This window comes from Erithacus rubecula, assembly GCF_903797595.1.
Source record: "Erithacus rubecula genome assembly, chromosome: 6".
In the NCBI taxonomy this organism is placed as follows: Eukaryota; Metazoa; Chordata; class Aves; order Passeriformes; family Muscicapidae; genus Erithacus; species Erithacus rubecula.
The window spans coordinates 29,046,042-29,070,831 of NC_136688.1; the positions used below are offsets into that span (position 1 = coordinate 29,046,042).

The 24,790-nt window shown below is 38.9% G+C and overlaps 3 protein-coding genes across 8 annotated transcripts in view; 1 reads left to right on the forward strand and 2 right to left on the reverse strand.

Annotated features, from left to right (window-relative positions):
• Positions 1-305: 305 nt before the first annotated feature.
• EIF2S1 (eukaryotic translation initiation factor 2 subunit alpha) lies at positions 306-9,578 on the reverse strand. Of its 2 annotated transcripts, none has more exons than XM_079309685.1 (8): positions 9,433-9,578; positions 7,437-7,678; positions 5,853-5,932; positions 5,275-5,426; positions 2,722-2,828; positions 1,883-1,980; positions 1,114-1,257; positions 306-845 (listed from the first exon to the last, which is right to left on the reverse strand). In XM_079309685.1, the coding sequence occupies exons 2-8, from the start codon at positions 7,675-7,677 to the stop codon at positions 720-722; spliced, it is 948 nt and encodes a 315-aa protein (XP_079165811.1). In that variant the 5' UTR covers position 7,678; positions 9,433-9,578; the 3' UTR covers positions 306-719. The 2 variants fall into 2 exon arrangements, with proteins under 2 accessions (XP_079165811.1, XP_079165810.1); XM_079309684.1 differs by lacking the exon at positions 9,433-9,578 and adding an exon at positions 8,898-9,058.
• Positions 9,579-9,648: 70 nt separating this feature from the next.
• Positions 9,649-19,108, forward strand: ATP6V1D (ATPase H+ transporting V1 subunit D). The gene is made up of 9 exons (XM_079309689.1): positions 9,649-9,905; positions 12,299-12,416; positions 13,109-13,188; positions 14,507-14,574; positions 15,246-15,290; positions 15,721-15,824; positions 16,221-16,287; positions 17,523-17,601; positions 18,239-19,108. Exons 1-9 carry the CDS (start codon positions 9,865-9,867, stop codon positions 18,378-18,380), a joined length of 744 nt encoding a protein of 247 aa, XP_079165815.1. The 5' UTR covers positions 9,649-9,864; the 3' UTR covers positions 18,381-19,108.
• A 918-nt stretch (positions 19,109-20,026) lies between these two features.
• The window catches only part of PALS1 (protein associated with LIN7 1, MAGUK p55 family member), a 53,465-nt gene continuing 48,701 nt past the window's right edge, over positions 20,027-24,790 (reverse strand). For all 5 annotated transcript variants that reach the window (XM_079309661.1, XM_079309662.1, XM_079309664.1 and 2 more), the window contains one exon: positions 20,027-23,117. In XM_079309661.1, the coding sequence (XP_079165787.1) occupies positions 22,941-23,117 (177 nt within the window). In that variant the 3' untranslated portion in view covers positions 20,027-22,940. The remainder of the gene's footprint in view (positions 23,118-24,790) is intronic.

Sequence of the window (24,790 nt, forward strand, 5' to 3'; positions counted from 1 at the left end):
TTTTTCATTTATCAGCTATGTTTATTGGAATGGAAAGAAACTATTTTCAATGTTTTCAAGTTCTTGGTCCCTAAATGCAGATGATAAACAAAGGAAATACTAATTTAAACAAGTCTGCATCAACAAACTTGCAAGTAAAACATTAGTGTAAAATGTTTTGTTCCACTCATTCTCAGCTTGATTTAAAGCAAACAAAAGAAAGCCCTTTCAATGTTAGAGGAGACACCCATTGATCATATTGCTACAGGTTTTACATTCACACCACTCTAGGGCTTGTGACAGAAGAGGAGGAAAAAACCAAAACCTTGGAGTTACATAGCCCAGAAATTTATTGAATATTTGCTCAAATACATTCTGTATAGAACTGTTCCACTTGCTTGGTTTTGCTGCTCCCAGGAAAGATCATGAACAGATGCACTGAGCTGTAATCACCAATTAGGAATTGTTATGTATGAAAGTGTTAAGAATGGGGCTGCAAACTCCATCTGGCCAAATCTCTGTCTTGAATTTGACTAGGCACCTTCCTTTCACAAAGGGTTCAATTTGTGTAAGTTGCTGCACCAAATGTTATTTAGAAGAGCCTTTTATATTTTGGTCTTTTTAAAACAGGGAAACACTTGAAATATTTGAAGTTTCCAATACTGGAATAATTTAGTCCAGAGTGTTTGCAATGGGGTTTCTAAGTTTTCATATGGTCTCTCTTCTAAGTTACAGAATATTTAGTCTTCTGTTTTGGCTTCCATTTCCTCAGCATCATCATCCCCATCCACTTCAGCATTTTCCCTCTCCAGTCTCTCCAACTGCCTTGCAAGCTCAGTCTCGTCTGTGTCAGTGACCACCTTAGGCTGAAAAAAACCAAACCAGAACACATGGCAAACTGTCATAAAGAAAGGTCACATCATTTGTAGATTCTCATTCTACATAAAGAGCAAGAGATAAAATATGTTCCAAAGTCACACAATAAAACCCAGGAAAAATATATTTTATTTCAGGAACACAGAGGTTCTGATTTTTCTGTTTTTTTTTAATAACTTCTTGCTACTACTGATCTTGCTCTACTTTAAAAATATTACAAGGAAAAAAGTTCTATTTTAGAATGTAATTTGTTCTTACCTCCATCTGCACATTAAAGACTCCTCTCTTCTCCTCAATTTTTTCTTTTATTACAGCCATGGCTTGATTCAGAACAGACAGTCCTTCAGTTCTCTCCAGTGTTGTAGTAGTCATCACATAACGAGGAGGGGCTATCAGATTAATCTACCACATTGTAAAGATCAGGAAGAAAAGCAAACTCAGTAACAAAGGAAAATATATTATGCCTAGTTAGACCAAAGCATTAAAACCCATATGTTTTCTTTTTTTATGATGCTTGAGTAAGTAAACTATTTCTTTTGTTACAAGACTACTATAGAAAGTAATTTTCAAATGATAGAGTACTTCCAAGTTTTTTCAAAAATACTTATTCAGGAGTTCACTTAACACCTAATAAGCTGTTGTGGAAGAAAAACTAGGCCTGGATACAGCAGCCATTCTACCAACACTCAAACAAAAGTGGAGCAAACTCCTTTTTTTACACAATCTTACACCTGAAAATAAAATGTACTGCTCCCTAGTTAAGACTGCATAAAGGAACAGTGGGCATGTTCTATGCCAATACTGGACTTCAACAAAATGAACAGAATAAATACAGTTTCCCAAACTTTGAAAAGCACTGCACAACCACAGGAAGGACTGCCAGCTGAAGGAAGTGTGTTATAGCCCTGCTAGAGAAGTGTTGGAAATCAGTCCCATGACTTGATGGGGCAGAGCAATTGCATACTACTGGTGCCTGAGTGCATCAGAAAACTTCGCTTTTGACTCCATTATTAAGACTGACACTCACTTTGATGGGCATGTTCTCCGTGGAACAGTTCAAGCCTGCTCTCAAAGCTTCTTTTACTGCATCTATGCCTTCATAACCATAACAGGCCACCTCAATATCTATGACAGAGAAATACAAATAATAAAATTTTACCGCTTCCAAGAGCTGCCAAATATTTAAGGTTTTATAACTTAAGCTTTAATAAATCTTTTTAGCAACCAAGGTTTATCCACAATGAGAGCCTCAGTAGCTCCCAAATCTGAGGAAGGTATTACATTTGCTTGACTTGTAAGTTGAGGTAAGAGTTTTTAAAAATTCTTTAGACAGCGCAACATTTTACACTGTGCTTTGAAAACTGGAATACAAAATTATACACTCATATTCACTCACTTCTCATCCAATGAATACAACACCAACAATTCTGTACTTCATATGGAGAGATGAAGATATAAAAGCAATACAGCTGTGGCTGTGCTGACAGAGTTCAATCATCCTGTCAGGGAATCAATTAATTTGAAACTCTGAATAATGAAAAAGAATATTGTAGATGCAGTAAACATTTAGTTCCATTGTGTAGCAATGCCTTATGACAGACTGAATTATCTATCATGACAACCAATCTGTGTTCCAAGGAATCTGCACTTTGGGAGGAAAAAATAAAAGCCAAACCACCTTGCACTTTGGGATAGAATCCACACAGGCAATTTGAAAGCAATCCTTGATTAAGGTGTCTTAATTCTGAACAGCTCCATTCAAATATCAGCATAATGAACCTTAAGTTTTAACTGAGTTTATAGTTTGCAACAAGATACATCACCTCAACCTAAGCATCAATCAAGGAGCACGTGGGAAGAACTCACCAGCTCGGATTTTGACTGCCTGTGGTGTCAGACGTCTGTTAATATTGTCAATCAATACACGCCTCTCTTCCTCTGTCAGATCCAGGCTATCCAGGATTGCAGGGTCTCTGAGCCAAACAAAGCAACATCACAGAAGTTATACTGAAGAGGAACATAACACAACATGAACTCCTGGTACTAGTTCTGTTTCTTACAAATAATCCTAGATACCTACTAGCTGAAGAAAACAGGGTAATTTCTTAAAAACCCATTGCAAGAAAATGAACACATCTATTTTCAAAGTATTTTATATTAGTAAACACAGCAGGTAAATAATTTACTCAATCTGTTCCTGGAAGGATTCATCTAAATGATGATTTTTTTTTTTTAATGAGGATTCCTTTTTTTTTAAAGCAAAGGAATGGCTTTTTTCCTGCTCCCTTTATATGCGATAAATAGAATGTGACAAGTATCCAGCTTCCTGATATTGTTACATTTCCTCCAACGTGAAGATAAACTCTACCACATAAAAGTATTATCGAAATGGAGTTTTAAAATTATTTTAGTGTTTCATTCAAATGCAATATACTTGTTATTCAACAAAGAAACCCATACTCATTCCATGTTACTCTGTACTTGTTTTCAACAGTACCTAGATTGCAGACAGATACTTATCTGCTGGCTACATTCTCAGGTAAAGCAAAGATAAAGGCTCTTTAAATCCCAAGCTAATAGTTTCATATTCAGAGATCCCAGAAGCAAACTCTTCTGCTGTTTACCAATATAAATTAGCAGCTCTTTTTTGAAAGAAGTGGTGTCAATTTTCTATTGCTGAATTAAATCTATCCCAAATCTATCTGAAACAAAGAACATAACCAAAAAACTCACAAAACCAGTTCCTGTTCTGCAGAGACAAGTTTCTGAAAAAAATATTAGACTACAATACTACCAACAGGCAAAAATGAAATAAAATGGCCCAAAAGCCAGAGAGATTGTATTACAAGAGATGGGTCTCTGGTGTTAATAAAACATCATCTTTCATGGTTTTGTATTTTAAGTATAGAGAGTAGAAGGGACAATCAGGCAAACAGAACCCACAAACATACAGGTTTTACAGATCAAAATATGAAGCTGTATGGCACAAGTGAGTTATGGTGCATACAAATTCTGCTTTGTTTCCAAACTATCCTGTTAAATCCACCTGTTAAAAGCATTTGGTAGGCTTCCAACAATAGGTTCCCCAATGTTTAATTTTTATTGATTAGAAGATAAATATACTGTCCAATTTCTGCCATGGGTATCATGCTGTATGAAACTCGAAAACACTAATCCTCAGTACAAAGAAAGGAATAACAAGCCAAATTCTTAGAGGGAATTCTAAATCTCACCCAGCACTCCAGCAAAAATAAGAAAGCAGCAATATCCACATTGTTCTACTCCACTGCTATACATTTATGTAGGATCACAGCAGGACCAAATAAAAGCACAGTCCACAGTCAGAAATCTTAAGGCCATTACTGACAGAAAGATGTGTTGAGAACAGACAGCTTCAGAATTTGTGCTCCAAACTGAATAGCAAATGAGCAACAGAAGGCCTGTGCTCAGGATTTTTCATGAGTAGATAACTGAAGCTAAAACAGTTAGTGTAACTAGAGGTTTTTGGTTTTTTTTTTTTAATCTATTATGCAGGTGTTTAACCAAGTATTTATCAGCTAAGACTGATCTGGAATTCTTTTTACAGCAATATATCCAGATTTGCCCTTTACCAGTAAATTTGCTACCAGTAGAAAGTAATCATTACAATATGAAACAAACACATTAATTCTAAATGAGGACACAAACTGTTTCTTCCCCCAAAAGGCAGAGCTGATTTTCAGCTACTTAAAACACTGCCGAGGGCCCTCCTTCCTAGAGTCACTGCCATTTCAAAAAGCATCATTACTGCTGTCTAGACTTCAACTGCAGCTCATCACTCACACACCTAGGTGCTGTAAAAGAACAAAGGTGAAATCCAGTTTAGGATTGAAAATTCCATGGTAGATTGGTAGAGGGAAACCAAATACTTCAATTCTGAAAGGAAATTAAAATATCAAACTAAAAAAATAAAAGCAATCTATCTCAGTGCATACCTCCTTAGCATCACAATTTCCACCCCTTTCTACTTATAATTCCATTTTCTAAGTTTATGATCCCATTTTTTAAGTCTGAAAGTAGAGAGCAGTAACAAGTCAGCTTGTTGCATTTAAAAACAGAAAAAAAGCTCTCTGGGCAGTGGAAGACTGACAATCAGCTCTGAGTAGAAATCTCTTCAGATATAGAGCTAGATACTTCTGATAAAATCTGCCTGGGACTAAAACGAGGCAAATTCTGATAGACAAATGAAGACCAGTGGTTCTTTCTCTTTTAGACTGATGTCAAAATTTACTAGATTTACTTTACCAGTATATTCTCCACACTGATTCTGGAAAAGAAACCAAATGATACAACTGAAAAGAATGTGGTGACAGATCTACATCAGGAAATACTTCTCTGCAATTTGAAATAAACCCCTAGAAGCATAGAAGAAGTCCTTACGAGACTGCATGCTTGAATGCATCATAAGCACCATATCCAGGTCGTTTGTACTTGTCATCAAACACCCAGGCAGTTCTCTGGAACAGGCTCTCAAGCTGCTCATCCTTAGTGTACTCCAAGACTTCAGCAACGTGGCGAAGGATGCTGTAAACCTGCAACATAGGAGAGTTAAAAATCCCAAACCAAATACTCAAAGCAGACAAAAATTCCACTTGGAAGTGTTAAAACCACACACCAGTAAGGATGGGAACCTGAAACTACCTCACACCTTTTAAATAAACAAGATGCCCCTTATGCTAAACCAGCACATACTTCTGGATTTCTTGCCATTTAAACATACCCTTTTACACTGTAAGTTCTCAATTGACATCTTTCTTGATCTATTAATTACTTAATAAGCAGCACACCATGTAACACTCATAGACACAGGAGCTGGTCATGTATCTTTGCATGAGTAAATGAGAATCACAGCATGCCTAACACATGAATGCTTTACTTTTATCTTATGTCTGTGCACTTTGGTGGCTCAAGAGAGAAGCTGGAAATACCCAAGGCCTAAATACAGAAAGGCAACTTACAGTCTTTGATTTTGTGAATTTGTCTTCACATTTGATGGCCTCCTCTGGAGAAACTCTTCTTTTTGACAAATCAATATAACCTGTTGGGGAAGATGATTTTAAGTATCAGCCACTGTGCAATCTAAGATGGACACATTCAAGAGAAACTTGAGAGAACTCAGGCTCAGGATTTGCCCCTTGCCTACAGTATCCCTATCTGTTGCTACAGAGAGAAACAAGCCCAAACCTTGACGAATTTAAGCAAATTATGATCCAAATTAGGATACAAAATTGTTTCAACTGTAAATACTTACAGTAACAAATTTTTTGAACATCATTCTTTTCAATTACTATCTTAATATTTTTTCTGCAAATTTTCCTAATGTCTCAGCAACTAGTGATCTATTTTTATATTTCTGTACATAGTTTGGGGAAAAAAAAATCACTCCAGCATACAAAGAAGCAAATTTAATGCGTATTTTTGTAGTGCTCAAAAGTCTGGAACCCCACCACTTTAGCTCTGAACAGTTTCCTAATAAAATAGGCTCAGTATTAAATAAATGCCCATGAAAAAATATCTTTTGAACTCTCTTCTAAATTTTAAAAAGCCTCCACCAGTTTCTCAGAAACTATAGGTTCCTCTATAAGTTCAATAAAAGACCACTAGTTGAATTCCAGATATGTGTCTCTGTTAATATGAAAACAAAATTAATTTGTAAAAGTATAATTTCATTAGAGATATTGGGAAACTTGTTTCCCTGTTAATATGAAAACAAAATTAATTTGTAAAAGTATAATTTCATTAGAGATGTTAGAAAACTTGTTTCCCTTCAGGCTTATCTGCAATAAGTTTATTCTTGTCCTTCTTTTGTCTCTGCTTTTCCTTATCCTGTCATTCATTATTTATTCTCAAGAGTTAACTGCAGCTTCAGAAGTATTCTAGAAAAGCATGTAACTTGAGAAACATTATACCAACAGTAACACTTCTAGGACATGTGATCAGTGTTTATTATTTCTGTATAGCTGGATAGAGATTTTAGAGATTGTGTGGAAAAGTATTATCAAAATCTGAAATGTTCTCAATAGAAATGACATTTAAAAAACCTTCAAAGACTCAAACGTTCAAAAGACAGCAAAACCCAAAAGTGCCTGTGCAATTTTAACTTGCAAGTTACAGAATTCCCAATGATTACATACTTATCATCACCTTACTGACAAGGTTTGAGACTTGTTAACAAACAGCAAGGATGGTGAGCACTAAATTCTTAGCACCTAGATTTTTATGTCTACAGCAAATGATTGTTCTCTTTGGATGACTTACAAAATCTACATAGATAGCAAAAGAAAATTCCACTTCACTACAGTTCACTGACTGAGCTGGTGAGGACCCACTTAAATGTTTACTGATGTGATTTACTTTCATTAACCCAATTCCCAAAGGACACGGAGGAACAGAGGAATGATCATAGGTATGGTCAATTAAGGTGTATTTTATTTTAATGCCCAAAAAAGTAGCCCTGGCAAAACCCATGAACACCTGCCTAGCTCATCTGCATTTCTGCCCATGAAATCAACCTTGACAGAGCCCAGCACATCCCCTGATACCTTTCTCCTTGTCGACTCTGATGACCACAACGCATTCGTTCCTGCCGATGCGGATGAGTTTGTTTATGGAACGAATCCGTCTCCTGGACAGCTCGCTGAGCAGGATCATGCCTTCAATGTTGTTGTACTCCAGCAGGCTGACATAGGCTCCCATTTCAGCAATGGAGCGCACATTGACCATCACTACATCTTCCACCTCAGGGAATTTATGTTGGTAGAATCTACAGCTTAGTCCCGGCATTCTGGAATTTGAGCAGAAAAAACCAAGGATTTTATTACACAGTACAAATGTGGCAATAAACCAGCAAGGACTGGGGAGGATAAACAGTGGCAGAAAAAAGTAGCAATTAGGATAAAGTTGTGCTTAGGTTTTAACAGAAATTAAATAATAAATTAACTTGTATTTCAAGTACTATTACCACAACCATTCCCTAAGATGCTATTTTTTTGCATTAATGTAGAGAAAGCTCTGCTACCCAGGCTTCATTACCCATTTCAACTGTCATATTACCTATACACAGAACACTGCAAAGGTTTCTTCAAGTGGTGGAAAGGGGCACTGAACACCTCACATGCATCTCAGCTCATGAGTGGGTAACATTTTCACAGATTCACAAAATATTCTGAATTGGAAGAGACTCTGAAGGATCATCATTCGGACTGTGAGAGCAGGAGAACATGGGAGAGAAGGATGTAGAGCTCATGAAAGATTTTTTATGCATATAATAAGACAGCATGTGAGGCTAAGAAAATAAGAGACAGATGGAAGCTTCTGTAGTACTGAGGAGAAGCAGCCTCCAGATGACTTTTAAACTCAGCACAAGACGTTCACAGCAATCCTGCAAGACCTGCTCCAGAGGCCAACTATCAGCAAAGAAAGCAAAGGCATTAATCAGAACAGAACTAGCCCAGCCTGAAGTACTGAAAAGGAAAGACATTCTCCCCAACAGATTGCTACTCAGGAGGGGAAAAAATCCAAAAAAATCACATAAAAGAAACAGAATTTCTTCATTATACATTAAAAAACAAAAGAGGGCATAACCAACAGCTCATAATCAAGGTGTGGTTAAGACGGAATGGTTAAACTGCTTTATTTTTCTGATGACGAATCCATATGCTTCTCAACATCTAACTAGGTTAGTTAAGTTGTCTATGCCTTGAAGTTTCACACAGAAAATTTTCTAGAGCAGCAGAAGTCTAAGATGCAAAGCCAAATGCATCACTCCTTCAGAAGGTTTTAGTCATCATTTTGAATTTTTAGTCATGATCTTTACAGCAGTGCCAGGGCTTTAGCTACAAGAAAATTTAAAATCAGAGTAGGAAGGTAATGTGAAATGCTATTTCCTCATGTCCACACAGTTCAGAAGACCATGTCCACCCTTATTTCCATTCTTAACTTGTAAAGAGGGGAAATACAGACTAGCAAAGCATTATAAGAACACTCTGAAGGTTTTGTATAACTTTGTATAAGCTAAAGCTGAACGAAGAACTCCAAGGTTAAAAATGAAAACTTTACAGTTCCGCTTTCTAGTCCACTCAATGCAGCTTTGCTCAATCATTCCAGTACTCAGGAGCTACATGAGAAAGCTGCACTGGAAAACAATTAACTCGAGCGAGCGAGAGCGGACAAACACCGCTCAGCACACACAGCACTCCACTCCTCTCTCCCCAGGCACAAGGGTTTTATTTTGGCCTCCTGTGGAAGATCCAGGAGCAGCACTACGCCCACCGCGCCGAAGCTGGGATTCATCTTTTCCAGAGGCAGGATCGCCTCAGCCGAGGCCCTCACGGCCGCACAACGTCTGCGGAAACGGAGCCAGTCCCGAGCAGCGCCGCCGGCACGGGCGCCGCCCCGCAAAGCCCGTGTCCGGCGCGGTGCCGGGGAGGCCCGGGAGCTGCGGGCGCGGTGCGGCGGGTGGCGCCGGGCCCGGCCCCGAGTCCCCGCGCGGCGCCGCTCCCCGCGGGCTCACGCGCCGCCCGGGGCGCCCGGCGGTACCTGGCTGCGGCCCGGGAGCTCCCGCGCCGCGCTCGCGCCCCGCAGTCCCGCGCTGGCCCCGCTCGTGCCGCCGCGTGCGCCCGGCCGCTGCCGCCCCACTGCGCAGGCGCCGCGACACCGGGGAGAGAGCGGCCGCGCTCCCCTCGAGCGCCCCCTGGCGGCGGGCGGCCAGAGCCGCGGGCTCAGCCGATCGCGTCTCCTCCTGCCGGCGCGGGGGACACGTGACCACGAGCGGCTCGCGCGGCGCCGCGCGGGCATCCGGCTTCGGTCCCCTGCGCGCGGGCACCGCCTCCCGCGGGGGCGGGCCCGAGTCACGTGACAGCGGCGGGGACAGCGGCGAGAGCCGGGCCGGGCCCGCCGGTGGCAGCGGTGACAGCCTGAGCCGGCCCCGCCGGTGACAGCAGCGACAGCCGCGCCGGCCCCGCCGCAGCCATGTCGGCCAAGGACCGCATCGAGATCTTCCCGTCGCGGATGTGAGTGTCCGCCGGGACGGGTCGGGATAGCGCCCGGGGGAGCGCGGGGGCTCCGAGCCGTGCCCGAGGCGGCGGGAGCGGCGGCTCCCGGGGCGCCAGGGCTCCATCGGGCTCGGCGCTGGGGCTGGTTCCGCCTGCCGTGTGCGCTGCGCCGCCGAGCGGGGCTGCCCCGGTTCCGTGGGGATGGAGCCGCTCAGGGCCGCTGCTCCTAAACTTCAGATTCGGCTCCCAGGCTCCACATCACCGCTGGCAGTCCTCAGAGGGCAGGAGCCGGCACGGAGATGCCGGCTGCGATACTTAAAATCATGTGATTACGCAAACCTTACTTAAAAAAAGAACCGTTTGCAGAATGTATGTGTAGGAAAAATGGACAAATGGAACCACAGCTTCCCTTAACTTTGCAACAGACGATACTGCTGTACGAGAGGCTGGCCACACAGTGTTGAAAAAGAAGGAAGTAAAGTGCTCCCAGTGTAGTGGACAGTCAGGTAATTTTCCAGATCCAGACAGCAAACCATTCGTCATGAAATCAGATGTCTCCTGAGAAGGCTTAGAAAGCTGCCAACATTGGAACAAACATAAACACTTGAATAAAATTGCTGGTTTATTAACGTTGTTCAATTTCTCTTCAGAACCCTTCAGGACAGACAGACTTTGCTTTAAGGTGAAAGCCTGTTTCAAATTTGCTGGCATAAAAGTGGGTTGATGCGTGCACATAATCTCTATAATAAAAAAGGATGCCTTACAGGACAGAAAACCTCAAACATAAAATAATAATTATTCCCTCTCAGGGCATATACAGTAACAGTTTATACAGAAAGATTAATGCATTACATGGTAAAGGTTCTGTTTTGAAATTTAGTTTAGAAAGAAACTATTGCATACCCAGAAATGCATTATTGCATGCACTAAGTCATCTGGTCTCACTCTGCTCTTTGGTAGTGCTTTATTTCATTCAGTTTAGGTGTCCAAGGAGGGGGCACTTCAATCACTTTTGAAGGTATCTGGTTTTGTGAGGTGATGTGTCACTGTGGCATCAGGGTGGTCATGTACAAAGGCCTAATATTTACAAGCCTGGTTTCAAACCAGGTGATAGACAATAATGTAGTTGGTGTTCCCAGTGTTCTAATATAAGTTAGACTGGCAAAATAAAGATGACTTGTGTCTGCAACAACTCATTTTGTTAACTAACAGAAGAGGATTTCACAAGGTTTACTTTTGATGTTGGTTTGGGGCTTTTTTTTTTTTTTGTTTTTTTGTTTTTTTGTTATGATGTGGCTTGCTGGTATGAGCCTACTTCTGTGCTGGTTATCTTCAATTACAGAAGCTTCTCAGTTTCCTTGAGAGTAAACAAGACTTTGTTTATTGCACTCTCAGGGTGAGTGAGATCTTGCTTAAACTAGAAGGCCAGCCAGTCTCTGCAGGTGGTGAACAGAGCAAACAGGGTAGTTCAAGGTGATGACAGACACCTGCTTGTTGGGAAAGTAAAGTTGCCTTTTCACTTTCTGATTTTTTAATCGTAAACTTTCATAAAGCTTTCGTGGTTTTGAGTTATACCTATTTGGTAGATCTTAATGGAGCTATTCTCATCACGTGCCAGTAGATGTGGCCAGTAATGGATTCCACTGTGTAGATAGAATCTTAATTATACGTACTTTTTCCAAGGTCAGAGAGGAAATGTGTAAGAACTTGACTTGAGCAGTGTCCTTTGTGCACAGTGGCTGCACAAAGAAAGCAGTACAGTTCATAATTTCATACAAGAAGCCTGTAAGTGTGCTGCTGGAAGTAAAGATGAAAGCTACAGCTCAGTCACTAATATCCCTTTTAAATTGTTGCTGCTTTTGTCTTTAATAGCTTGCAAATCTCCTATGCAGCATATGAAGCTAAGGAAAACCAGAATGTACAACTGCTGCATCTTCTTGCTCTGTAAAATCAGAATATGGCATCAGCCATTCTGACCATGTGAAGAATTTGTTGTGTTGTTTAATTTTGAGAAGATCACATGGCAGTAAAAAAACTTAAAAGCAATACCAGTGTCAGTGACAGTGGGTATTTGGAGTAGTTTGATTTCGGGTACTTCTAAGTCATGAAGAAGAATGAAAACTCATATTTCCTATTATGGAAGGACTGAAAGATGTCAATTTTCCATGAGCTTTGACTTCACAGATAATAACCCTGTAGTTTTCATTGCTGATGGAGATAAATATAAATTCCCATGATTTTAAATGGGAATCTAAAATTCTGTCCTGAAGTGGCCATCTTGTTTTACTGCAGTGTTGTTTCTTGGTTTCTTCATAATTTTAGTCATATGCATGTCAGAAACTTCACATAAGTTTTTTCCTAATCCCTTCAGATGATGCAGGATATTTTTTCTTCATTCCTCTGCCTACCAGGGCTCAGACCATCATGAAGGCTCGTTTGAAAGGAGCCCAAACAGGTCGTAACCTCTTAAAGAAAAAATCTGATGCTTTGACACTTCGATTCAGGCAGATCCTTAAGAAAATTATTGAGGTAGGTAAATAAGAATTTTCCTTTGTTTGCCTCCTCACTTTACTTGATATCTGTCTGTTGTGCATTCCAAGACAGTCAGTAGAGCCTACTCTGTGTTGTTCTGTTCTGCCACATCAGATGGGTTTAGTTGTATTGTTTAAGCTGCAGCTGCTGCAGTGTCCATGGTTAGCAGTGGTCCTTTGTTACCAGGCTGGGGACAAGCTCTCATCACTCTGTCATTGCTTCCTAGACCTTGTCTCACACACAGAGGCTGGTGTTTCTCAATACCATGGTTATTAGCTACAAGGGCTACAAATCTGTAAAAACTGGGAAAAAATGGAGCGGGAGGAGAGTACAGCTTGACAAAACTGCATACATTGTATATTGAAAAACAACTTCAGCTGTCCACAGTACTCCATACAATGTGAAAGAAGAGTGTTTTCCTACTGAGCCACTTTGTCATTGTGATTTAACCCTCATGTAATCGAATTTCATTATTAAGACAAATCTTTTGCTGTTTCTATGAGTTCTACAATGTGAAACAGCTGACTTTTTTTTTTTGCCTGTCACCTGAGAATTACAATTTCCAGTTTGAGAGTAAGCTATGCATATAGGACTTTCTCACTCTCTTAAATTTCTTCTTTATGCTGCTATTTATCCTGGAAAAGGAGTAACAATATGCTTTGTATTTGCTGTTTGTTTTTTTTTAACAGACTAAGATGCTGATGGGTGAGGTGATGAGAGAAGCTGCCTTTTCACTTGCTGAGGCAAAGTTCACAGCAGGAGATTTCAGGTGAGGATTGTTGGGCTTCCATGATGATGTCCTACCTATGGGAAAGAACTTACAACAAATTATTATTTTCTCTTTTGGAAAAAAATGTAGATTCTTAAAGGCACCTAAAGAAATATGACAGTGGACAAGATGAACTGAATTATATATAAAGATGGGAGACATCACTGCAGGAAAACATATACTCCACTGGAAGCTAAACAAATTGGAAAAATTAACAGAATTTTGTTTTTGTGCTTGGTTTGAGAAGGTGTTGCTTTTTGCAGCTTGGAATCAAAAATGTAGGGAAGTAAGACTTCAGAGTATTGAGCAATTTGTTAATTTGGTCTTGTGAATTTGAAGGACAGATTTAATGTGTGCTTTTTTCTGCCAGTAAGTCACACAGTGATTTTACCAGTTGTTCTTATCTCCTACCTTACTGACCTTTGTCTCACTAGGGCTAGAGGGGGCTAACATGCAAGAGGGGAAACAAATCCTTTTCCTCGAGCAGGATACTTAAACTATATTTTAATAAATTGCAGTTCTGTCCAGAGTGTTTGTGTAAGTTGCTCAGGTGTGTATGGGGAAGTGTTTAAGCTTCAGCTGGTGGTACTACCAACTAATGGGGAAGTGCCAAGTGATCTGACACAGTAGTAATCTGCATGCTGCTGAAGAAAGGTCTTTTTGCCCTTTCATTTGGATATAGGGCTGTTTCCTGTCCTAACTAGTCCCTGTGTTTAGCTATAAACAAGTCAGATTCCACCCTGTAAGTAAAATGGACTTTAGCAGAGGAGGTAGCTGTAGTGACCTGTTCTTGGGAGACCTTAAGTTAGTTTGGAATGCTTCAAGATGAATTGTACAAGTTTGTTAATACAGTAGTTAGTAGATAAATCATAGTAGATAGACCATTAATGGTCTAAAAGAACAAATACTCAGAAACTAAAATGAACAAAATGTTGTGGCCTTGGTTTGCATTTAAAGTCTTGAAATTCCTTCACTTTCATTGTGAAAGAAATCTTACAGGTTCATTAGACTCAATGTTAGTAAAATAATTTGCCAGATAACTGGCTGGTTTTTTGGCTATGCTTTGTAAACTTGTTCTAAGACATTTTTAAAGTTACATTTCATAGACTATGCATCTTTTCCAAACTTTGCTGGAAACCTGTTTCTTTCACAGTTTCTATGTTAGCTTTGAAGACTGTGCAATGAATTGCATAGAGAACTGTGACAGCACTTTGCAGGTCCTTGCAGCTATTTGATAACTGATTCATCTTGTATATTTTGATGAGTTAATGAACCACTTCAACTTTCCTGATTAAGATCTGTGTTTTCTTCTTTACAGTACCACTGTGATCCAAAATGTGAACAAAGCACAAGTCAAGATCAGAGCTAAAAAAGACAATGTAGCAGGTGATTCCTTTGCAGGCCACAAGTACTTCAACTCATAAGGGAATTGTGGGAGGAGACTTGGAAGTAGGCAGGAATGTATCCAAACACAGTCTCCTTTTTTCTTACTTACCTAATTGTAGGAACAATAATTGTTCCTTGTAATTTGTTGGTTTTTTCACATACATTTTATGATTTTTGTATTTGGTTCTTACCTCTCATAAAATAAAATGAAAGTGTGTGAACTGCAGTCCAATTTCTAAATCTTTGGACAAAGCTTAACTTCCACAGAACTTTACTGGAGAATAGATCAGGAGTTAAGCCCCAAAGTTAAATAAATTTCAAGCAATTGTCTATGAAGAAATCCAGACAGATAAATCAGGATTGAATGATTAAAATATTCCTTAAGCAAAGAAAACATATTGCTAAACAGACATATAATAAAACTGAATAAACCAGAATATTTCCCTGAATTTTCCATGGGTCCTGATCTCCACAAACTCAACACAATTCTGAAGTTCCTTATTGTATGTCAGAACCAGCATGACTTAATAGTTCCAAGCTATGTAGGAATATATTATAAACAAAGCTTCTGACATAATATAATTAGAAGCAAATTGGATAAAAGTGAGCTGTACTTAATAAATCTGTAACCTTTTATGTCTCTTACATGCATTTTTGTTCACTCTTGTCAGGTGTGACCTTGCCAGTTTTTGAGCATTACCAGGAAGGAGGGGACAGTAAGTACAACCCGAGTGTTTTCTGTCTTTATGTACTAATGACTATTCCATGCTCATAGAGAAGTATTGTCATGGCTTAATGGTAAGTTGGTTTACATCATAGGCATAGGGGTACTTACTTCCTTTGATGCTTTGCCCTGGTCCTGTGACATGGAGGGATTATTAGGGACTCTAATATAGATTCTGCTTTCCTAAATTGGTGAATTTTTTGGGTGAGGAGAAGACTTGTCTCATATTTCCAGATTTTGAGACTTCTAAGTCTTACTAGAGACATGCACAACATAAACCACTGTAATGACTATTTGTTAATGGGCAAAGGCTTTAGCTTCTCACTTGATGAGCTCTTTATATCCCTGTAGTGTGTAAAGTATTAATTTTTATCTAGTAAGGAAACACTATAATAGCAATAGTAACAATTTTTCTTTTTAAGGCTATGAGCTGACTGGCTTGGCCAGAGGTGGAGAACAGCTGGCTAAACTGAAGAGGAACTATGCCAAAGCTGTGGAGCTGCTTGTGGAACTGGCATCATTACAGGTAGGTAGGAGTTAAAAAAGAACAGGTTAATTGGTTTCTCACTTTTCTAAAATGAAAGTATCATCTCTCAGTAGTTGTAGCCAATCTAGTCCCAGTGCCATACAAAGTTGCAAACCTTTTTTAGCCATATTGCTGCTTCAAAGAAATCCTTATTTTTTAATGCTAAGAAGAAACTATTTTGGAGAGTTGGTATTTGTAACCACTATGTGCAGAATTCAGCGTGCTAGTGACATTAATAGAAAACATTCTGCTTCTACCAAGGACATAGTTTGTAAAGCTACATTATAGACTTGGCTTTCCAAGTGCTATTTGGTTTTGTGTGCAGAATTGATGGAAATGTTGCGTTTGTTATATATTGTATTGTTATGTATTAATTATTTAATCCCATTCCATCAGACATCCTTTATTACTTTGGATGAAGCCATTAAAATAACAAACAGACGTGTGAATGCAATTGAACATGGTGAGTATTTTTCCATTTGGGATGGATAACATTTTTCTGTCTCCATGCAAGATGAGGAGCAGGGTCAAGGAAGCCACTCTTTCTTGTTAGAACTTCTCACCAGTTCAAGAATGCTTTCTAGAACACATTACAATTAAGCATATTGGAAGAAAGAAAAAATTAAAACCCAGTGGAATGGACTGGAGGACACAGAGATAAATTAATAGGCAAACATGAAGAAGTAATCAGGAAATTGTGTTAAGAACCTACAGGACGAAAGTTTTACAAACATTCTGCAGTCCCTGCTAGTGACTTTGACTTAATTAGTGAAGCCTGTTAACTAGAAGCAAATGATACAATGTTTCTGTGTATTAAGATGTTCCAATAGCTAGCATAAACTTCAATTAACTAAAATATATTTAACTTTAAATTACTGTAATAAACTTTAAAACTCTAATGGTGGTACTCAGTGGAAAGGCTGGTGACTTCTTGGTTTTGGATGGAACAGTTCCTTATGTCAGAAGCATGGTATTTTTCTTTGATCTGAATTCTTTATTGTTTGGATTCTTGTTTGTAAATTTGCTTTTTGCCCTTTCTTAAGTACTACTACAATCCCAATATTGACTGTGATTCCTTTTGCTGCAGTGTCCTGAGTTTTCTGATTATTTCATGTTGCTGAATTTTGATGTCCTGGATTTAATAATAATTTTGTATTTCAGTCCATGTTTCCAAATCATCCTTTTCAGCAGTTTTTCATGGACTGGCTTCTTTGAACATACAGGCCTTAACTACAGCTTATCACTGAGAATTTGACTTGGAAATTCTGTAGCCTTCCAAATAATTTTGGTGGCTTCTTCTTTCAACAAATGATTCTGACACAGAGCTTGTGCTGTTAGGTGTTAAAGCTGTGTTTAGTGTGTTAGCTTTTCTCATGTGATTGTGTTGTATTTGAATATCTGTTTTCATTATGGCCTTTTTAAACAGAGATAATTCTGAGTAAAGGTGCTATACTGAACAGAAGTTTCTGAAACAAAATGATGAAAGAGCATAGTTTTAATTCAAATTTTGCCCACTTCTCAGGACTTTATGTTTTGTGTACTTGTCTATCAGGAAACAGTATGATCTTCCATGAAAGATAAATTTCCCCTAGCAAAAATAATTACTAGATTGACTTCAAACAACATCTGTGCACTACATTAGATAACGTCCTGGCTAATACAACAGCAGTTCTAACTTATTGTTAATATATTTTTTAGTGATTATTCCCAGGATCGAGCGTACTCTTTCTTATATTGTCACAGAACTGGATGAACGAGAACGAGAGGAATTCTACAGGTAAAGGACTAGTTCAAAAGACTAGACTTTTGAAGACTAGACTAGGTCTCTTCCTAAAGTAGAGCATTCCTCAGAAGGGAGTTAGGGGAACTGTTCACCAAATCTAGCAGCAAACATCCTTAAACATGAACTCATTCTTACTGCACATTTAGTTTCCAGATCTAGGCACTCACCAATTACTTGTCTGAAAGTTATGTGTGAATCCCTTCCATTAAGTTGTTCATAGCTGTCCTTGTTCTTCCAGAGGGAATGATGTGATACAGTACCCTGAGGTGTTCTGCTTTAAGGACACCTTTGCCAATAAAGTCAATGTTCTGGGCTACCTAAAACAAAAATGTCAAACCTGAAATGAATGAAAGAAGAATTAACTTGATTAAATACAAGGAGAATAGTATAATGTAGTGTTTAGGGTCAAGAATATAATTTATAGTTTGCTTAAGTTTTTCAATTGCAGCAGCTAGCAATAAAAACCTTTTATTTTTGGCATTTTGCCCAACTGGGTATTTGTTACATAATTTTTGTTTCCTGTGGAACTTTTCCAGGTGGCTTTATCAAATCCAAGTTGTATAGCACAGCTACTAACCTGCTGTATGAAAACATATTTGCTTCGCAGATAAAGCTGCATTTCTCTTCACAGGCTTAAAAAGATCCAGGAAAAGAAAAAAGTCCTGAAAGAGAAGTCTGATCAAGAACGGGAGCTGCGGAGGGCTGCTGGTGAGGAAAGTGAGCCAGCCAATCTCTTAGCAGAAGAGAAGGATGAAGACCTTCTCTTCGAGTAACCCTGCACGGTTGCTGTATATGGAGCAGGGGACCCAAAACACAGAATGTCCAGTTGCAGTATAATTCAAGACATGTTGCCTCCAAGATACTCATGTGGCTTCTCATTTGGTGTCCAGGTCTTGAGTTGAATGGATTGTGGATTTCTCCAGAGAGATTAGAAATCTGGGGACTTGACTACAGCCATAGGAGGAAAGGCAGAAATGGGTCAGATACTTTACTATCAGGAAAGCTTTCTATTCCATGTTCAGCCTGTTTCTTCACTTAGTAGGAATGACTTGATTATTTTTTTGAAGGATGGCTCTGGATTAGCCTAATCAGATTCATCTAGTTGCTCCCCTTCCTAGTACAAGCAGAGAAAAATGTTACTTAGGGAGGAAGATGCATGTGATGTTCTTTGCTGCTGAACTAGTAATGTTCAAGTTGCTTGTATAAGCACGACTTATTGTGCTCATTGAGCTGAAGTCAAATGCCTGTAAAGGAAACTAGTTTTCTAACCTGTTAATGAAATCCACAGTCTTCTGTGATATATTCTTGTTGCACGATTGTTACCATTGGCCTAAAATATCTACGGTTTTAATTAGAGGTTCTGCCAACTTGTGTACTGTCTGTGCTAGAAACAAGTGTAAATTTTAACTGCTAAAATACCTGGTGTCTGGCTTGAGTTGCTAGAAGATGAGTCTTAAATGCTTGTGTTGATTTCAAAATAAAACCTTTGCTTCACCCTTTACCTTTGATGTGGAAACCACACTGAGCACATCTTACAGCCTGTGCCCATATTTACTTTTATCTTTACTGCTTTAAATAAGTAACTATGGAGAAGTGGCTCCCTCCTGCAGAAGCACATAGAAACAATCATCTAGCTACATGTTGCTGCAAATCTCATTGCTTGAGTAGGCTGGCAAGCAAAGCAGGGTTGAATGTACAGCAGTCCATCCTTCTGCGATTCTCTTGTCCAAGGCTGATGGATGAGTGGAGTCCAGGAGAGTGGCTTATCAGCAGCCTGTCACTAAACCCTGCTCAGTTTGAAGAACTGTTTTCCTAAAGACAGAAGCACAGAATCATTCAGGTTGCAAAAGACCTCTAAGATCATTGAGTCCAAGCTTTGACCAATCACCACCTTGTCAGTCCACACGGCACTAAGTGCCACGTCCAGTCATTCCTTGAACACATTGGTTATGTTCTTTTTCTTGAAGACGCTGGTTTGCAATTAGCAAAGTGAACACATGTCCCAGAAATAATGGTAGTTTATGGTTTCTACTATTACAAGTCTATTCTATTCAAGGTAAGCATCATGTTTTAAACATGATCCAGCACTTCACTGCAGATGCAGGGTAAATGCAAGGAATAAATTTCTATTACCACCTTTAAAAAGTCGTTTTAGAATTGTATGAATAATAAGGCCATTTCTTTTCTCTTGTGAAGCTGCAGACAGCACAGCTGAATAGTAAGTCCATAGTCTGTTGTAAGATACAGATCCAGCTTGAAAGAAAGATACGAGCCCTGCAGACCTGTTGCTGCCTCTCCCACAGGATGGATGGTGTCAGAAGGTGCATAGAACATCCTGTAAGGCACTGATGGGTCACAGCATGTTTCACACATTCAGCAATGTGGCACAAAGAAGACTCTCAAGATCCACTACAAGAAGTAAAATTGTACAGTGATTTATTTTAAATCTAGAAATATTTTACATTTTTTACATTAGTGTGCAGTTCATGACGTCTCAAAATACAGAGTGCAGATATATGTATAAAAGTACAATGTGGGCCTAACCACAGGTCTCAGTAAAGTTACCTTAATTATTTAAGGCATGGAACCCCCATCTAATATTTTAAAAAGTCCCATTTAATTACATTCAAAAATTATGCAATTCATCTAACGTTTATTTTTAATTAAATATGGACTGGTAAAAATGTAGATACCCTCATTTCAGTCTGATACAGCTCACTAAAAAGCCTGGGATAAGGTTGAGGAGCTTTACCAGTGAATTTTCTTTTGTATGTATTTTCTTTTATTCTCGAGGGAACTAGCACACATTCTTCATTAAACAAGACTGAATAATTTCTTACACAGGGTAGTTCCAGGTCCAAGCTGGCAGCAGATGGACAGCCAGGTATGTATTCCAGTGCTGCTCGAGCTCTTTCAGCAGGAGACAAAGCTAACACTGGTTAAAAGCTATCACAGCACCTCTCTATGGATGTGACTTCTGTGTGCCTTGGGAATTAAGAGTAGAGCTGAACTTCAAGCAATATGCTTTAAGTCTACATTCAAAAGCTCATTTGTATAAAAACAGATTCTGTACACCATTTCAGAAAAAACTGGGGAGACAAACATGAATGAAATAACATTAATGGCATGATCTGCTGAGACTGATGCTGCCTATAAACACTGAATACCTAAGCGGGTTCAGCAGCCACCTCGAGCTGCTTATGACTGGCAGAATTTGGACAGCACCTACACAGCTGAGCTAGGTTAACCTTACTCAACATGTTTTACTGCTTTCCACCTTCTTATCTGGAAACATTCAATACCCAAAAGCCTAATACATCTACAACTATCTTTCTTTAAAAAGGGTAGATCCAATATAGGTTTTCTAATATAACTGAACACTGCTGTTGTCATAAACCATGGATGAAATGGAGAACATGCCTGCAATGTGAGGCAAAAAGCCATAATTTTGAATATCCAGCCCTTAGGCTAACAGTAGCACAGTATTATTTCTAACACTGACTTGAACTGAGATATTCAAGTTTCCACCCCATTTTCTTTCTGAAGCGTCATTACTTTCCCCATTAATTGCAGCCCTAAATATGAATTAAACCAGCAAATAATTTTGCTTTCTAGCAAGACAGGAATGCACTCTATACTTCAATTTTTCAATACAAAATTGTACTGATTATTAGTTCAGTACCTAGGACAGTTACCTGATGATTTTTTTTTTTATATCTGCTCTATACTTCGAGCTCTTTAACTATGGGTGTGAATTTGTTCTACTAACATTTAAAGAAAGAATATATGCAAGACAAAATGGAAAACAGTAACTACTTTTTTTATCCTTCAACATTAGACAGGAGTGAACTACACATTGACATAACTCCAGTGTTTTACTTGTAGGAACAAAGAAACGCTATGGCTAAAAGATATTCACAGTTAAGGTTCTTTGTGCTACCCAAACCCAAACCAGCCAAGATACTACTATTCATTTAGTGTCAGCAACAACAGTCCTACTACAGATGCACAGCCACAGTAGTTAAACCTTCACAGCCAGAATCATTTGAGGATGCAGAGATTTCCCACCTGCTTTGCAGAATGCATTAGGATAAAGACCTTACCTTTTGTTCCCTTGTTTCAAGTTTTTTGTTTTAACCATTAAAAATATTCCCCTTTCTTGTGACTTCTCAGTCAGTTACCAGTGTTTTACACATATTTTCACTGCAGTACTGAGCAAATGTGTGACAATACATTGGCTAGTGAATTACAATACTCATAACACAGTAGCTACATTCAGCTATTTTAATTCCAGTTAGTTGTCCATTAGTCCAACAGCCACAACATGAACCATTTGCAGAGATTAAAAAACCCTACTGTCTTCCAATGTTCAGCACATCAGTCTGTATTAGTTAGAATTCTGTTATAAAACATGAGAATTTTAGTTGACTTTCAAGCAGCATGTCTTATAACTATGTATTTTCACAAAAATATAACCTCTGCCTTTCTATCTCTACAGGTCTGTGAAAAACAGCGGCTCCAATCAGTCAGTATGTTTTAAAGAAAATGCCATAAAAATATCACATCTAAAAATTCAATATAATAGTCATCTTTGATTGGACCTAAAATTACTGTGCAGTCAAATCTGATTTTAAAAGTTTGACTAAAAAGACACAAGGATTGAGATATTTACATTATACACATTTTTCAATTACAGTGCTATTAGAAAGTGGAATGTTTGAGAAATAAAATATTAACTCAAGCCTCACAGGGCAGCTCCAGACCAGAGCAGCATCTTCATCCTGTGTATTTTTTTGAACAAGAGAGGTTTCTCATTGACATTTTTCACATGTACGTTATTTCTTTGCCCAATGATCTGTAGAATTATGCTCCTGAACTAGCATCATGTCCCACAAAGTCATTAAGTTAAGTGTTAAATAACATTCATATTTATAACTATGTGACAGCATGGACTATATATATATATATATACACACACAAACACACTTAAAATCCTTGTCCTAAGGGTGATTCTAAGTTAAAAAAAAGTGGATTCATGTATAAAAGTAGTTGCTAGAAAAAAAAAAAAATCTCTCTAAAGCTTTAGAATTTAGTACTGATATGGTCTCCATTTCTAGACCACAGAGAAAGAAAACCTGGATAATCTTTAGGTCAGTTAAATTGGCTCACAAGCTGATGAGCGTATTTTTCAGTAATACGCAATTTCACTGGCAAAGGATGCTGCCACTGAGGTCTAGAGCTCACATGCATTTTTACTAGAATTGGGCAGACCTACACATGGTCTGCTTGGAAAGGTAACTAGGTTGAAGTCCATTTGTCCCTTGGAACTGCTCTCATCGTAGCCAGGTGGAGGGCACCCACTGGGGTTCTGTGTCGAGCTTATTTATTAACCGAAGTAACTCTTGATACGCCTTATCAAGATCAGAATTCACAATTGCTGTATCAAAGTAGTGGCCATTGTTCTGCTCCATCTCCCTTGTCTTCTCTATGATTTCTCTCAGCTCTTCTGGCTGCAAGTAGAAACAGGGAGTTAGTGTAGGTGTGTAAGCCTCTCCCTCACAGTAACAGTAGGGAAAAGGAACAACTCAGTTCTTTACACAAACACTCATGGTGTTGTTATTGGCTACTGAAAAGTTTACAGGAACACTCAACCGTGATCCATATTTGAATGCCAAGGGCATTTGAGACAATCCTGACTCATTGGCTATGAGTGGCAAAGAGTAAATAACTGCCCAGGCTGAAGGAAATGAGGAAGATCTGCTCATTGCACAACATTGATGTGACTGAAGGAGACTGGAGACAGCAGAGATGGTGTAAGACAAAGTCTGAACTGTGCAGAACAAGGCAGCATTCCACTGGCACTTCCAACACCTAACAGCCAAAGGAGACAGCAGTCACTGGGGACAACTGTTCAATACACAGCACTGAGAGCCACACACAGTAACACACTTAAGATGACCAAATCACCATAACATCAGGTGAATAACATTGTAGAAACCTGGAAAACACCATTTAGGAGCTAGAAGGGGAATATGTCAAAAGCAAGAATACTGCAGTGTAGATAAACAATACAAAGGCAGAAGTAGAAATGTTTTGATTTCAGAATTTTTCTTACACTTAAATGTGTTTATTTTTTTATTATTAGTGTGTTTATTTTTTTAAACTTATTTTTGTATTGTATAAAAATATTCAGGTAAAATTTCTGAGTTAATCTAGGGATAATATTTTAAAGGAACTTCAGGCCTTCAGGATTCTTTTCTTAGTCATTACACACTCTTGATAAAATCAGAGCAACATTAGGGCTTACATGCAAGAAATACCCTTTTCTTTATCAGGGAACAGGTTTAACTTGGTTGAATTTATCTAACTGAAATAAATACAACTCAAATACAATTAATCAGAAAGAAAACAGGCATAGTGTAACACCAAGAAATGCATTCCTTTTTACCAGCAGCCAGTTAGGAGTAACTGAGTCATGCTGGGAAGATTGTTTTTCCTTAGTATGAACTGCATTATGCTCAATTTGAAGGTCCTATGGTGGCAAAGGGTGCCTGCCAATCACTACAGGGTAGATTTCAGTTAAAAAGCTGATGATGAACCTATTCCACTGCCTGAGCAATAAGCACTTGGTATAGCATAGCTTGATAAGGAACTTTTCTGAGCTTTCAGATGTCCGGGTTTAATCTTTGGCTTTCAAGTCCATCCTGCAGAACTAACTTCTGAGTAACTAAATAATCTCATAAGCTCAGATCTTGGACATGACTGGTTAAAAATGAAGAGTGATCCCACAGGATCAAGCATTAAAATAATTTTATCTGAAGAGTTTTGGATTTTCAAGTAAATGCTTTTCCAAAGGCAGGTATGTTCTAAAATGAAAGCCTTTGCTCCACAGAATTACTCCCAGGTTTACTTGAGGACAAAACTGGGTTTTCCACAGTTCTGTAATAAAAGGTCATATTTTTGTACTCAAATGCAGGGACCCCAATGCAGAGACACTGTGCCCCAGGATTACTTAATTAACAGTGCATGCCCTTTTCTAATACCTCTCACATTTCTTTAGGCAAAAGCATCCTGAATGAACCCTCCTCACAGCATGGTCTGCCTACCAACCTGGAGCACACCTGCACTGGTTCAGTGCAATGGTAACTGCCAGTACCATCACTGTGTCCCCATCCCAAGGAAA